This window comes from Heteronotia binoei, chromosome 11 (assembly GCF_032191835.1).
Source record: "Heteronotia binoei isolate CCM8104 ecotype False Entrance Well chromosome 11, APGP_CSIRO_Hbin_v1, whole genome shotgun sequence".
NCBI lineage: Eukaryota > Metazoa > Chordata > Lepidosauria > Squamata > Gekkonidae > Heteronotia > Heteronotia binoei.
The window spans coordinates 70,784,645-70,799,531 of record NC_083233.1 but is presented as its reverse complement, the minus strand read 5'-3'; the positions used below and the strand labels follow the sequence as shown (position 1 = coordinate 70,799,531).

The 14,887-nt window shown below is 45.7% G+C and overlaps 1 protein-coding gene across 1 annotated transcript in view; it reads right to left on the bottom strand.

The window, feature by feature from the left end:
• Positions 1-12,296, bottom strand: part of STX2 (syntaxin 2) — a 45,753-nt gene extending 33,457 nt beyond the window's left edge. The window contains exon 1 of the mRNA XM_060249853.1: positions 12,071-12,296. Within this exon, the coding sequence (XP_060105836.1) occupies positions 12,071-12,103 (33 nt within the window). The 5' untranslated portion in view covers positions 12,104-12,296. The remainder of the gene's footprint in view (positions 1-12,070) is intronic.
• Between the last annotated feature and the right edge of the window lie 2,591 nt (positions 12,297-14,887).

The window sequence follows — 14,887 nt, the reverse complement described above, 5'->3', positions numbered from 1 at the left end:
ATAAACTCCCACGAAATCAGAAGACAGTATTTCATAAAAATTCAGACTATCAATTACACTGACAAATGCAGATTAGGACAATGCAGACTGAAAGAGACATTTAATGCTCATTTGGCAAAAGGAAACCAGGATTTCAGTAAGACAAACAAAGAGAAGAAAAACACACACCTTGGTAATCCCGAGTAATTTATTTATAGTCCACTTTATCAAATGGGATGGGGGCGGAGAGGAGTACACATTTGAAGCCTCTTCAGTTTACTTTTTACCTTTAGACTAAATAAATGTTTTTTTGTTTTTTTTTTAAATACTTGCTGGTAATGTTTCAGTGTGAAGGGGTTTTGCAAAACGATAGCGACTTTCTTCAAAAAGTCTTAGTGCTCTTAAACAGATCCTGGACTCAATGCACAGCAGCCAAGAAGGTCAGAGCACCTGCTCCGGCTGCAACGCCACTGAGGAAGTTCTCCGCAGCTGAGAACGAGACGTCTGGAAGAAAAACTTTCTCCAGTAGAACACGGCACTTGAGCCCGAAAGATTCTACAAACCCTAATGATGATGAAAACCTGAAATCTTTGAGATCCTGGACTGCCAACGACAGAAGTTAGGATATGCAGGACACAAGGAGAGATTGTTTGTTTAGAAAATAAGTACAATTTTGGGTCTGCCTAGCCCAGCTTGCTCTTTGCTCTTCAAGATATTGGCCAGCAATCTGAGCCTTCCCACATCCTTGCCTAGTCTAGCCTCCACACCACACACTGGCTGTTGCGAACAGATCCAAGTGGGCAGCTGTGTTGGTCTGAAGCAGTAAAACAAAGTTGGAGCCAAGTGCACCTTTAAGACCAACAAAGTTTTATTCAGAACGTAAGCTTCCGTGTGCTCCAAGCACACTTCATCAGACGAGGAATCAGGGACAGTGAGCAGGGCTATATATAGCTGGTAGGGAGTGGTTTAGAATGCAAAATGGTACAAATTTAAGATCCAACGACAGAATAGTAAAATTAACAAACTGAGCAATTACGTATACCAAATCTATCTTCCACTATATTTTAATGTATTTTTCTTCTAACGGCAAACTATATGCATGTTACATGTCAAAAGGTAAATTATGGTAGTTAGATGGGAAAAACTTCTGAGGAAGTAATGCCTTCTTTTTGACCCAGGTTTATAACAATAGAGTGATTGACAGACATTCTCACATTTTGACATGTTACTGTTTTATTGCCTTTGCATGCTCATGCGACCCAGATCAGAGGTTTGCTCAGTTTGTTAATTTTACTATTCTGTCATTGGATCTTAACATTGTACCATTTTGCATTCTAAACCACTCCCTACCAGCTAAATATAGCCCTGCTCACTGTCCCTGATCCCTCGTCTGATGAAGTGTGCTTGGAGAACACGGAAGCTTACGTTCTGGATAAAACTTTGTTGGTCTTAAAGGTGTACTTGACTCCTACTTTGTTCTACGGCTGTTGTGAATGTTAATGCTCTACAATATTATTCCAAAGCCACTGTTCTATCTTTCCATTCGTTTTGCCTTTGCAGAACATCTCAGCTACCGCCAAGCCTCATCTTTATCTCATTTCCCCTTCTCTTAAAGAAAACAGCAGGGTTTTTTTCCCTCATCACAAAACCACTGCTTTTTTTTAGATCACCCTTTAAAACCTCCCTTCCCCTGAAGCGGCTTTGTTTCTTCAGGAAGAGATAAAAACAAAAGGAAGGAAATATATATTATTTTACTCACATGAGCTTCTCTACCAGTTGTCAGATGTAAAAATGAAGAATAATTGATTCTATTGTTCGCGCAGGGAAAAAATGTCAGCGCACACAAACATGTGAAATGAAACTCACTTGTAACAGAATTTCTAACACAACGGCTTCGAAGGAGAGAGAAGCCATTCTTACTCCTTGGGGCCAAATTCGACATGTGTGGGAACGTCCTTGTTTGTCACACTACATACCCCTTTCCTTGTGATCGCCCACTATTACAATTGATCTCCAGATGTCCAAAATCAGCTCCCCTGGAGCAAATGGCTTCTTTGGAGGGTGGACACTATGGCATTATGCCCTGCTGAGGTCACACCCTACACCTCCCAAGGCTCCACCCCCACATCTCCAGATATTCCCCAACCCAGAGATGGCAACCCTGGTTTGTTATTATTTTCTAAACATCATGTTTTTAGGTGTGCGAAGCCTGGATTGGGCCTGCAGCACATGGGGAGAGAGGTTTTAAATGTTTCCACTCATGCTATCTTCCTGACATAAAACTGTTCCAGAGTACCACCAAGGTAAAGTTTGACTCCCTGAGGAAACAGTGCGGGGAAATTGGCTTAAGAGAGCAAGTTTGGTGTAGTGGTTAAGTGTGCGGACTCTTATCCGGGAGAACCGGGTTTGATTCCCCACTCCTCCACTGGCTGCTACTGGAATGGCCTTGGGTCAGCCATAGCTCTCATAGGAGTTGTTCTTGAAAGGGCAGCTGCCGTAAGAGCTTTCTCAGCCCCACCTAACTCACAGGATATCTGTTGCGGGGGTGGAAGATAAAGGAGTTTGTGACTGCTCTGAGACTCTGAGATTCAGGGTGAAGGGTGGGATATAAATCCACTATAATCATCATCTTCTTAAAAACCCCTCCCCGAATGCACCTGAAAATTAGGCTTAAAAAACAAACAAACTGGAAGCTCCAATGAGAGATGTAAGACTTTCAGAAATCCTGAAGTCATGGGGCAAAACCTCCCCCCCTCTCCATTTTTTTCCGGGGGAGGGGCAGAAACGTTGGCAAAAACTGAAATACAATGTTTGCTGTCCAATCAATCTTAATTTTACTGCTTTAACAACAGAAAATGCATCATTTTATTCTTACAGGGCCGGCCCCTGCCTCTAGGCAAACTAGGCAATTGCCTAGGGCGCTGGCCTTCTGGGATTACCAAACAGGGTGCCCTCCATGTGACTTGGTGATGTTATCAGTGCAGGGGGAGGGGGCGCCGGAAGTCAGCCTTGCCTAGGGTGCCAGAGAATCTAGAGCAGGCCCTGAATATATAAAATTGCACAATTTGAAACACTTATGGAATTTAAATTTAAAAATGCAAAAATTCCAAAGATATCCAATGCTTAAGTGGGGGGGGGGGGAGCACACTGCGGCACCCTATGCTACCTTAGCCCATTTACCTTAATTTTTGCTATCTGAAAAGTGGAAAAAAATAGGAGTTAAACAGAAAACCCAAGCCTTGTGTTAAATAACATAAAGTATATCATTTGGCCAGAAAAACAGGTCACACAAAGGCTCAATAATAATATCTCCACAGCTAGACGCTGGTCCACCTAGTTGCTGTCTTCTTCCTTCTGTAGCTACTAGTTAGAGAGCTCAGTTCTCAATGAAACTTCCAGAGATTTCCCTCTGAGGCTTTGGAACAGTTTCTGCCCCACCTCTTTTTTCCCTCCAGCGAGGCAAGGCAATAAGCTATGTGATACTCAACCTGTGGCTGTACTTGCCATAGTGGTTTAAGGGAGCGGTGAAAAGGTCAACCACAAGATAAGAGTCAGATCAAAAGGGCCACAGAAGCAACGAAAGCCCTGTGTGCCACCCTCACGAAGCTCAGGTATCTTTCTAGCTGCAGATATTAGGGTTTGCCTGTTCCCAGCTGGGAAATACCTGGAGATTTTGGGAGCGCAGCCTGAAGGTGGAATTTGCAGAGGGACTTCAACAGGGTATAATGCCTTAGAGCAGGGATGTCACTCATTTGTTCTGAGGGCCCGATCTGACATAAATGAGACCTTATTGGGCCGGGCCGTGCTGGGTTGGATTGGGCCATGTGTGTACCTATATGAGATTAGGTAACAGATATAAAGGACACAAACACAATTTAATTTAAAAAAAAAAATCTTAAAACCTGCTTAAAATATTAGCACTTGTTAGTCTTAAAGGTGCTTTCTTTGTAACTCTCCCATGGGATCCAGGGAACTGGGCAATGGAAGCTCTGGCTCTTTCCTTCCACAGGGGAGGCGTCTCAGCCCGTAGAAGGAAGAGAGGCTTCACTCAGTAGCTCTGCTGTGCAACTGAGAGAGCCTGACAAAGACAAGCTCTCCCTTCCCACTTCCTCTCAAGGGAAGAATTTCAGCCAATTGAGAAAACAGAGTATTTGCTCTGTAGCTCCTGTGCAACTGAGCAAGCCTTGCAAAGGAAGCTGTTATGCATAACAAAGCAAGAGAGAAGGAGAAGGAAGCAGATGACAGCCAGTTGCTCGGGGGGGGGGGGGCCTAATAGGAGCCTTCTGAGGACCTGATTCAGCCCCCAGGCCGCATGTTTGACAGCTCTACCTTAGAGTCTACCTTCTAAAGCAGCCATTTTCTCCGGGTGAACTGATCTCTGATCCCAAGAGATCTCCAGCCACCATCTGGAGGTTGGCACCCCTAGAAGAAATACATACTTGTTCTATGAGCTGCACAGCATGCCAACGGTGTCTTTAAAAGCATTTCACTAATTCTAAAAGATTTCACAGAAGTTCCCCCCCCCCCCCCCCCAGGACTCCTCCAAATTTCCAATTTTTCCACTGGGAAAAAAGGCCTTGGAAGAAACAGGAAAAAATCCCCCCCCCCCCCCCAATTTTTCCAGACCTTCACATCTCCAGCTCCAACACAGAACTCCCTGTGTACATCTGGTGTATCCCTCAGTTACTTTGCTCTTCAAATAGGAGAGGTGCTGGACAACCTGCAATGGGACAATACTGCTTAAAATTAGAAACGGGGACTCAAATAATCCAACACTTCTCCATTAAAAAAAAATGCCAGAGAGAAGGGTTGTAGCTTAGTCTTTTCCCCGATTCTTTGTCAGAGAGCGTGCTTGAAATAAAAATGGGGAAGCATTCTAACACTTAAGCCATCCATCACAATCCAAAGGGGCGCAGTTTTTCCATTTAAACCGCTCTTTGGAAGAGCCAGACCCAAGTGAAACAACAAGAACAGGCCCTCCATGGAGCCATTTCATGACCGAGGAATGGTGTAGGAGTCAAGCTTAAACCCCTCTTTCTGCAGCCTTGATTCAAATCCAGGCCCTGTACACCTGCTTTTTTTATAAGAACACAAACACACACAACTGGAGCTCATTCATGTAGCTCCCCACATCTCGGTGCAGTTGGGCTGACTTAGAGACGGAATAATAACTTCATCTTGGATCTCAGCAGCTTTAGGAAAGCCCCAAATCTGGCAGGGTTGGTTATGCCTCCCAGAACAAGAAAGGCAGAAAAGAGAGCCTCTGGGAGCTTAGAGATTTTTCCCCCCTCCGTTTAGAGATTTAGTTCAAAGGGCCATTCACTAGGCAATCCCCTTGGTGACCTTTCTGCGAAATCAGCTACATTCCCATTAAAATATTAATAATGCATTGTTAATGCTTTACAAAGAGAGACAGATCCCTGCCCAAAGAGTTTACAATCTGCATTTTGGCCATGGGCATGGGGGAGGAGAGAGATGGGAAAGTGACAAGGTTGCCAACCTCCAGGTGGTGGCTGGAGATCTTCCAGCATTACAGCTGCTCTCCAGGTGACAGAGATCAGTTCCCCTGGGAGAAAACGGCTGCTTTAGAGCATGGAGTTCACAGCATTATACCCTGCTGAGGTCCCTCCACTCCCTAAATCTTCAGGAACTTCCCAACCCAGAACTGGCAACCCTAGCAGGGAGGGTGGAGTTGAGAGCCACAGGTTATGAATGAGCACAGATGCAGCTATGAAATCTGCACTTTGATTGGGGAGTGGGGGTTAGCCTCAGCAGCTCAACTAGCAGAAACATCTGTGTGTTGAGAGACTGGAATGGCAGGCGGTTGTCAAAAAAGGCTAGGGAGGAATTTTAAGACATTCCTTATTGGCCGCAGCCATTCACTTCACAGTGTCATGGAGAGAAGCCCTCAGCAGAAGATCTTAATGTGCAGGCAGGCGGTCCTTAAGATTTCGAACAAGCTTTCAAGCATCTTTGCAAGGTGGGCTGTAATTATTGCCATCATTACAATGGGAGGGGGAGGACTTGTAGAGATGTGAAGGCCCAGAAAAAAAACAGAAAAATTCAGGGGGAAACAGTTTTTTCCCCGAAGCCTTTTTTTTGCTTTTTTCTGAAAAAAATGGAAAAATTGAGAAAAAGAAAAGAAATTGATTATAGAACATTTTATTTTAACATGATGAATAAAATATTTTAAGACAAGGTACGGGCCCTACGAAATCTTAACCAATTCCGTAGGGCATGCAAAACGGCCCTCTTCCAGCTAGCCTTCTAAGATGGAACTTGGAATAAACATCACGCAATCATTAATATAACTGAGATAGTAGCACTATTAAATTTTATTCTTTTAGACTGTTTTTAGATTATTTAAATGCTTAATTGTTAATTGTACTTAACTGTATTATCTTGTTTTATTGTTTTAACATGGCTTTTGCCATGTCTTGTAAGCTGCCCTGAGCCTGCCTCGGCGGGGAGGGCTTTTTTTGTAGCAGGAACTCCTTTGCACATTAGGCCTCACACCCCTGATGTAGCCAATTCTCCAAGAGCTTACAGTAGGCCCTATAAGAAGAGCCCTGTAAGCTCTTGGAAGATTGGCTACATAACAGGGGTATGACCTAATATGCAAAGGAGTTCCTGCTACAAAAAAAAATCCCTGGATACAGGTATGGCTGCCATATGACTCACTTGATTGAGTTTTTGCTTAGAATCTGGACATGCTGTCCAGTGTCCATTTGTTCCTAAAAATTATTGTCCTGGGCAGGGCTTTTTTTTTTTTGTAGAGAAAGCCCAGTGGGAACTAATTTGCATATTAGGCTGCACACCCTGACACCAAGTCGGCTGGAACTGTGTTTCTGTGTGTTCCTGATTGAAAAAAAGCCCTGGTCTTGGATTTTGAGTTTTTGTATTTCCCTTTTTAACATTTAGAAAAAGACTTGCAGATTTATACCCCGCCCTTCTCCCTGAATCAGAGACTCAAAGCAGCTTACAATCTCCTATATCTTCTCCCCCCACAACAGACACCCTGTGAAGTGTGTGGGGCTGAGAGGGCTCTCACAGCAGCTACTCTTTCATGGACAACCTCTGCCAGAGCTATGGCTGACCCAAGGCCATCCCAGCAGCTGCAAGTGGAGGAGTGGGGAATCAAACCCGGTTCTCCCAGATAAGAGTCCACGCAGTTAACCACTACACCAAACTGCTCTCAGTTTTACAGGCACTGTAGACTCAGAGACAGGCTGTAAAGCGCATAGAAAATATTCTTTCCAATCGTTTAGTGAGTCATGCCCATCAGTGTTTAGGCCAGTGAGGGAAGTCCCTCATTTTGGCTGGGGATGAGGACAAATGGGTTGAATAAGAGAAGATGACATCAGGACAGGTTCTGACCAAGCCCATGACCTATTGCTTTGCTTCTTCATGCTATCCTGGCCAGACGGCAGCCTCTCCTGATCCTCACTTCCTGTTTTCTTTCCTGTGTCTCCAGGACCTACCATAGAGGCCACAGCCCAGTACCGAGTGTCTGAATCGTTCTTAAGTTTCCCTCAATATATATATTGATTTCGCAAAAGCTTTAATTGTACCTTTTTCCCCACTTATGTGTTTTTTAACAAAATATATTTATTTCTTACAAAACCAATATCTTTAGACCCAGCCCGCCACTGCCTGCACATACAGTCCACGGCAATTGCACACGTGCAGTTTGATCAGAAACGCACGTTATCTGTCCACCAAACCGACCTGTCTTGTTTATCACCTCAGGTTGTGAACTCAACCGGCTCAATGTGAAATTTAGTGTGACCAAAAACCCTCAGATAAGGAAGGCTTGTTATTAGTGCCCTCATCCTGCCCCTCTGTAAAGATAAAAGATGAGCTTAATTATCCTCTTCTCAGTAATCAGATCTCTCTCCACATCCACCACCTGGCCAGCCTCTCACAGAACCCGCCAATTTCAATGGACCCATGTTCACCATACCAATTTCACCAGCTGCTCTGCCCAGTTCTCTGAGTCAATGCCAAAAGCATCAAGTGTTGTCCATGCACGTCCTTTTGACTTGTCTCACCCCTATTGTACAACTTTGTCCCATCAGCTTTCACACTACATACCCTTTCACTTGCAGCTGCTGGAATGGCCTTGAGTCAGCCATAGCTCTTGCAGGAGTTGTCCTTGAAAGGGCAGTGGCTGTAAAAGCACTCTCAGCTTCACCTACCTCACAGGGTGTATGCTGCGTGTGTGTGTGCGTGGGGGGGGGGGAGGTAGAGGAGATTGCAACCGCTCTGAGACTCTGAAATTCAGAGTTTAGCGTGGGATTTAAATCCAATATCTTCTATCTTCTTCTTGCTTAGGCTGAGCCCCCACATTTTGACCTGGCTATCCCATTCCATCCAAAACAAGAACCCTTCCATTCCCCTCTGTAATCGTAATTAACCATTGTCAAGTTGCAAACAATTTATGATGACCCTACAAATTTCCCACCTCATGGGGTTTTCAAGGCAAGAGATGAGCAGAGGCGGCTTGGCATTCTTTTGTCCACCCGGGTCCTAGGTGGATGGAAGGGGCAGTGGGGTGAAAGGGGTGGTGCAGCGCCTCTGCCTCGCTCCACAGCCCAGTTGCTAACAGGCCACGGACTGGTGCCAGTCCACAGCCCGGGGGTTGGGGACCCCTGCTCTAGTCTTCAATCAGCCTTTACTAGGGGCTGAAAATTCTGTCACTTATCTGCATCAGGTGTAATCTGACTGATCACTCCCACTGCAAAAGGGCAGCAACGTTACCCTCTCCCAGAGAATGACTGTTGCATCCCTGGATGAGTCACTCTTTCAGGTTTTCATCCTTCTTGTCAGGAGGCATGGCCAGAACAATAGCTCATGCAAACAACACACAGGGGACAGGTTCTCCATGGGCAGAAGGCACTCTCTTTTATAGGCTCTAAACACAAATCTTTCCAAAGTTAAGAGAGACCTGTGTTTTCAGCTTTAATTCGGGGAGAGGGAGGACGAGAGAGAACAAAGAAGCTGCAGCTACCAGAAGTTTGGAAAGCATTATCCTAAAGTGTAAAGCATATACTTTGAACAAAAGGATATATGATGCATACTGTACACAGATTTACAACAAACATCCAAAACACAGAAGCTGTCAACAGTCACCAAGGACTGTCGTGTGCCTATTGTGCAACTGGATAACATCCAGTCCTCAGGCACATACAAGCCACTTTATCTGTCTACAGATACACACACACACACTCAAATATATATATATATGCATCTACTTAAACATACTGATGCACATTTTTACATCAGCCTCCTTGTCTTACCCTGTCTGCTTCTAAATTGCATTTCTCTTTATCTTCCACATATGCAACAATTAAGATTTTTTTTTCTCTCCATAACACCTCCGCAAATTATATACAGACAGGTAAAACAGATTCTCTCTCTCTCACACACATACTTATTTCCTGCTTTCAGGCAGATCAACAGCCATGCTATTGTAGTAGAAACCCACAAGTCCAGTATAAGCTCTCATGAGTGACTCAAAGCTCATACCTGACTTGACTCCTTATATATTCTCATAAAATCTGCTGAGTCTTTTTAAGGTGCTACTGTTCTCAGATTTTGCTCTATGTATTTGCTGGTGTGTTTATAATAGTGTGTCTGTGTGTAGACAGAGAAATATCAATACAGATAGATGAATATGACAGGCATATGTATGTATGTATGCATGAAGGACTTTTTTTGTAGCAGAAACTCCTTTGCATATTAGGCCACACACCCCTGAGGTAGCCAATCCTCCTGGAGCTTACAGTAGGCCCTGTACGAAGAGCCCTGTAAGTTCTTGGAGGATTGGCTACCTCAGGGGTGTGTGGCCTAATATGCAAAGGAGGTCCTGCTACAAAAAAAGCCCTGCATGTATGTCCCACCAAGTTGCAACTGACTTAAAGCAATTCCAGCAATGGGCTCCCCTGGCAAGCAAAAAGCAGAGCTAGATTGCCATTGCCTTTCTTTGCAGAGCCTTCCTTGGGGGTCTGCCATGCAAGTCCTAATATACAGGGACCTCCCAGATCCACAGATATACACAAGCGTCGTCCAACCACGATCGAGTTACAGCAACCCCAGCGAGGGGCTTTCAAGGCACCTCCTTGGTGGTTTGCCCCATCAGCCTTCCTCTTGCAGAGTCTTCCTCAGCACTCTCCTTTCCAATCCCAGCCCCGCCTGTCAAAAATCAGAGTATTTCACCACCATCCTACAGCCCCAGAAAGGCTCCCTTCACCAAATGACATATAAAACTGGGGCCAGAAAACGCTCCTAGAACATGATTGGAAAAAGTCTACTATGCTGACTCTGTATAGCTGGAGAAACAAGATCTGGGGATATTTTATTCTTTGTAAACTCGCATATTCAAATAAGGATGTTCCACCAGAATCATATGAAAAGGAAATTGTACAGCAATGGTATCCAGTAGTTGCATACTTGTCAGAGCTTAACATTATTCCAACAAATCCTTTGTACCAGAATTTGATTTATTTTTGAACTACTATTATCAGTATGACTAAGGAGTATGAAGCCTATTTCTGCAATTGTATTGAATTTGGCAAAATAATAAAGTTTATTTGAAAGTTTTAAAAAACAAACAAAACAGAACCTGAGGCCAGAATGGGTGTGCAGGTGCAAACTCCCACGCAACCCAAGAGGCCTAATAATTAGTACATGGATACATGAAGCCAAAAATAGCTCTCGTACTGCCTATCCACACCCATAGCAGGAGAGAGATGAATGACAGCCAGTGTTATATGCCCATCAGTGTTCACTCTAAGCTGAGTTAGTGTGAGCTAGCTCACTCATTTTTAGCCTCCAGCTCACATATTTTTACCTTAGCTCAGAAAGAATAGCCCCACTAATTTATGTAGCAGCTCACAACTTTAAATGCCATGCCAGTAGCTCCCAAAGTAGAATTTTTGCTCACAAGACTCTGCAGCTTAGAGGGAACACTGATGAACACATAAAGCTGCCTTATACTGAATCAGACCCTTGGTATTGTCTACTCAGACTGGCAAGTGGCTCTCCAGGGTCTCAAAGCTGAGGTTTTTCATGCCTACTTTTGCCCGGACCCTTTTTTGTTGGAGATGCCGGGGATTTAACCTGGGATCTTCTGCTTACCAAGCAGATGCTCTACCACTGAACCATCGCCACTGAAGAACATATGAAGCTACCTTCTATTGAATCAGACCCTTGGTCCATCAAAGTCAGTATTGTCTACTCAGACTGGCAGCAGCTCTCCAGGGTCCCAAAGCTCAGGGTTTTCATGCCTATTTTTGCCTGGACGCTTTTTTAGTTGGAGATGCCAGGGATTGAACCTAGGATCTTCTGTTTGCTAAACAGATGCTCTACCACTGAGACATCGCCTCTCCCCAAAATTTATGAACCTATGAAGCTGCCTTATACTGAATCAGACCCTTGGTCCATCAAAGTCAGTATTGTCTACTCAGACTGGCAGCGGCTCTCCAGGGTCTCAAAGCTCAAGTTTTTCATGCCTATTTTTGCCTGGACCCTTTTTAGTAGGAGATGCCAGGGATTGAACCCAGGACCTTCTGCTTGCCAAGCAGATGCTCTACCGCTGAGCCACCGTCCCTCCCCTTTAGTGGCTTTCCAAGGTCTCAAGCTGAGGTTTTTTTCACGGCCTATTTTGGCCTGGACCCTTTTTAGGGGAAGATGCCAAGGACTGAACCTGGGGACTTTCTGCTTGCCAAGCAGATGCTCTACCACTGAGCCACTGTCCCTCCCCTTTAGTGGCTCTCCAAGGTTTCAAGCTGAGGTTTTTTCATGCCTATTTTGGCCTGGACCCTTTTTAGGGGGAGATGCCAAGGACTGAACCTGGGGACTTTCTGCTTGCCAAGCAGATGCTCTACCACTGAGCCGCCAATGCCCCTCCCTGTGAAAGGCAGGAAGGTTGCCCATCTATCCAACCTCTCCCGCTCTCTGCATTCACACGCCCTTTGCACAAAAACAACAGCGCGATGACGACGGCCTCGGACTCTCTTTCGCAGCATCCTCTTCAGGCGGCAGCGGCGACCGACCTCCCCGCCCCCTCTCCTCTCCTCTCCCCCCTCACCGCTGCTGCTAGCTCGGCCAGGCGGTCCTTCATCCCCACGGAGCGGGGACCGGCCCCCGGCTCTGCCGCAACAGGGGGCTTCTTCTCCTCCTCCTCCTCCTCAGGCCGCCTCTCGGGCTGGACTCGAAGCCGCTTCTCGCCTCCCCTCAGCGGCGATGCCAGGGCAACCACCGCCTCTCGGCCGCGCTCGGCGCATGCGCCGCCTGACCCCGCGGCCCGCCTCCGGTTACTAAACGCCAACAGCTGGGAGCCGAAAGGACCAGGGGGCGGGGCCGTATGCAAATCGGGAGGGCGTCGCTTAGGCAAATCGGCCTCGCTTGGCGGAGGGTCGAGCGGCTGCGCGGTTAAAGGCCAAAAGGAGAAGCGGGAGGGCGTGTTAAGGCTCTAGTCCTGTTGGAGGTTTGTTTCGGAGCGAGACCTGTGGCGGACATTTGCTGCATAGACTCAAGCAGGGGTGTCAAACATGCAGAATCAGGCCCCCCGGAGGGCTCCTATCAGGCCTCCGAGCAACTGGCTGCCATCTGCTTGCTTCTCCCTCTCTCTTGCTTTCTTCTGCATAAGTTTGCTTTGCAAGACTTGGTCAATTGCCCAGGAGCTACAGAGCAAAACCTGTTTTCTCCATTGGCTGAGGCACCTCCCTTTGGGAGGAAGAGGGAAGGAATAGCTTGCCTTGCCAGGTTCTGCCAATTGCACAGCAGAGCTACTGAACTGAGCCTCTATTGGCTGAGGCTCCTCCTCCCAGTCCCCTGGGGAAATAACGAAAGAGCCAGAGATTGCCAGTTCCCTGGATCCCATGGGAGAAATACAAAGAAAGCATCTTTAAGACCAATGAGTGCTAACGTTTTAAGCATGTTTTAAGTTTTTAAAAAAATATATTTGTGTTTGTTCTTTATAAAATTTATATCTCTGCTGCCTAATCTTAAATAGGTACGCACATAGCCCAGCCTGACATGACCCGCCCTAACAAGGTCTCATTTATGCCAGATCTGGCCCTCATAACAAATGAGTTCGACACCTTTGAAGGGTTTGTTATGTATGTACTAACTAGATAGATATTGTTTAGGATGACAGCATGCATAGGATTGGAGGTGGAAGGCTGCCATCCTTGCTCACGTTTATTTCAGAACTCATAGGGTTACCAACCTCCAGGTGGGGTGTGGCGATATCCCAGAATTACAATTGCTCTCCCGACTGCAGAGATCAGTTCCCATGGAGAAAGTGGCTGCATTGGAGGGTGGATTTTATGACATTGTAGCCTGCTGAGGAGGTCTCTCCTCAGGCTCCACCCTCAAAAATGTATAGGTATTTCACAGCCTGGAGTTGGCATCCCTATGGGTTTCATTGACCTGCTAGCAAAACGTAGTTCAAGGAGGCTTAATCCCAAGTAAGTGTGCTTAGGATGTTCCAAATTGGTGGTGTGTGACTACAGTTCTAGGGCACTCCTTGAGAGTAAGCTTCACTGATTTTAGTATAACTTAGTATGTGTGCAAAGACATTCCTCTTCTTACAGATTTGAGAATAAGCCCTGTTCATATCAGTACTATCTACCCCTGAGACTGAAGTCATCAGTATAGTAATTCATAAAAGGACAGGGGGTCTAAGGTTGGAATAGTATAAAAACTTCTAATTATTTACATCAATAATACCCTCCTTTTCTCCCCAGTGGGGACCAAAAGCAATCTACGTCAGGGGTGGCCAACGGTAGCTCTCCAGATGTTTTTTGCCTACAACTCCCACCAGTCCCAGCCAGCATGGCCAATGGCTGGGGCTGATGGGAGTTGTAGGCAAAAAAAATCTGGAGAGCTGCCGTTGGCCACCCCTGACCTAAGTCATTCTGCACACCTCTGGGGTTTTTTCCTACATCTCTGTGAGGTAGGTTAGGCGAAGAGTGTGTGACTGGCAGAATGTCACCTGGCAAGCTTCCATTGGCACAGTGGGAATTGAACCTGGGTTTTCCACGTCCTAGTCTGCTAACCATTATTCTGTACCAGCTCTTGGAAATAGTGGGTTTAGCTTCTAAATAAACTTGTATTGAATGGAAATCCACAAGCCTGCCGGTAACACCATCAAAAAGACACAGGCTCCAGCTTGCCTATCCCATTTTTAATCCCACTCTCCAAGGAAAACAGGGCAACATATATGGTTCTCCTTTCCCCCCCATTTAATTTTTTTAAACCAATGAAGTAGGTTAGTTGACAGGATTTTCACTGGGCCTCCCAGATGATAGTCTGACATCCTAACTAATTGCTATAAAAGCACATGCTGCAGCACCCAAATGCAGAGGCTGCAATTTTTAGGCGGCCCCTGCTACGTTTTTCTTTGCCCAGATCTCGGGTTGTTGACAGCAAAGCAGCTGAACGACAGCCAGCAGAGGCTTGAGGCATGAGTGGTTGACACCTCTGTGACAAGAGCTATGGACTGACTGCCATCCCAGAAGGTATGTTGCAAGCGCCAAATAATTTGAAATAAATATCCATTTTTGTAGGAATTCGTTTGGCAAGAGATGCAATATGAGGCAGTTCTGGATAGGTAGCTGTGTTAATCTGTAGCAACAAAATAAAACACGAGTTCAACGGCTCCTTAAAGACTAAAACATTTATTTCTGTACATGGTTTTATGCGGCAGAGCCCAGTAAAGCACTCAACCATTACCTACCACTGGACTCCTGATTTAATTTGGGGTAGTATAGTTCTTTCAGAGGCCATTTACTTCCATACCAGCCCTGGAAAATGCTCCCTGAAGAAGTATTGAATTACTTGGCACAGAGAATTAAACATCACATAAAGGGGGTGGGGGGAACAGGGGTGGGTGGGAACC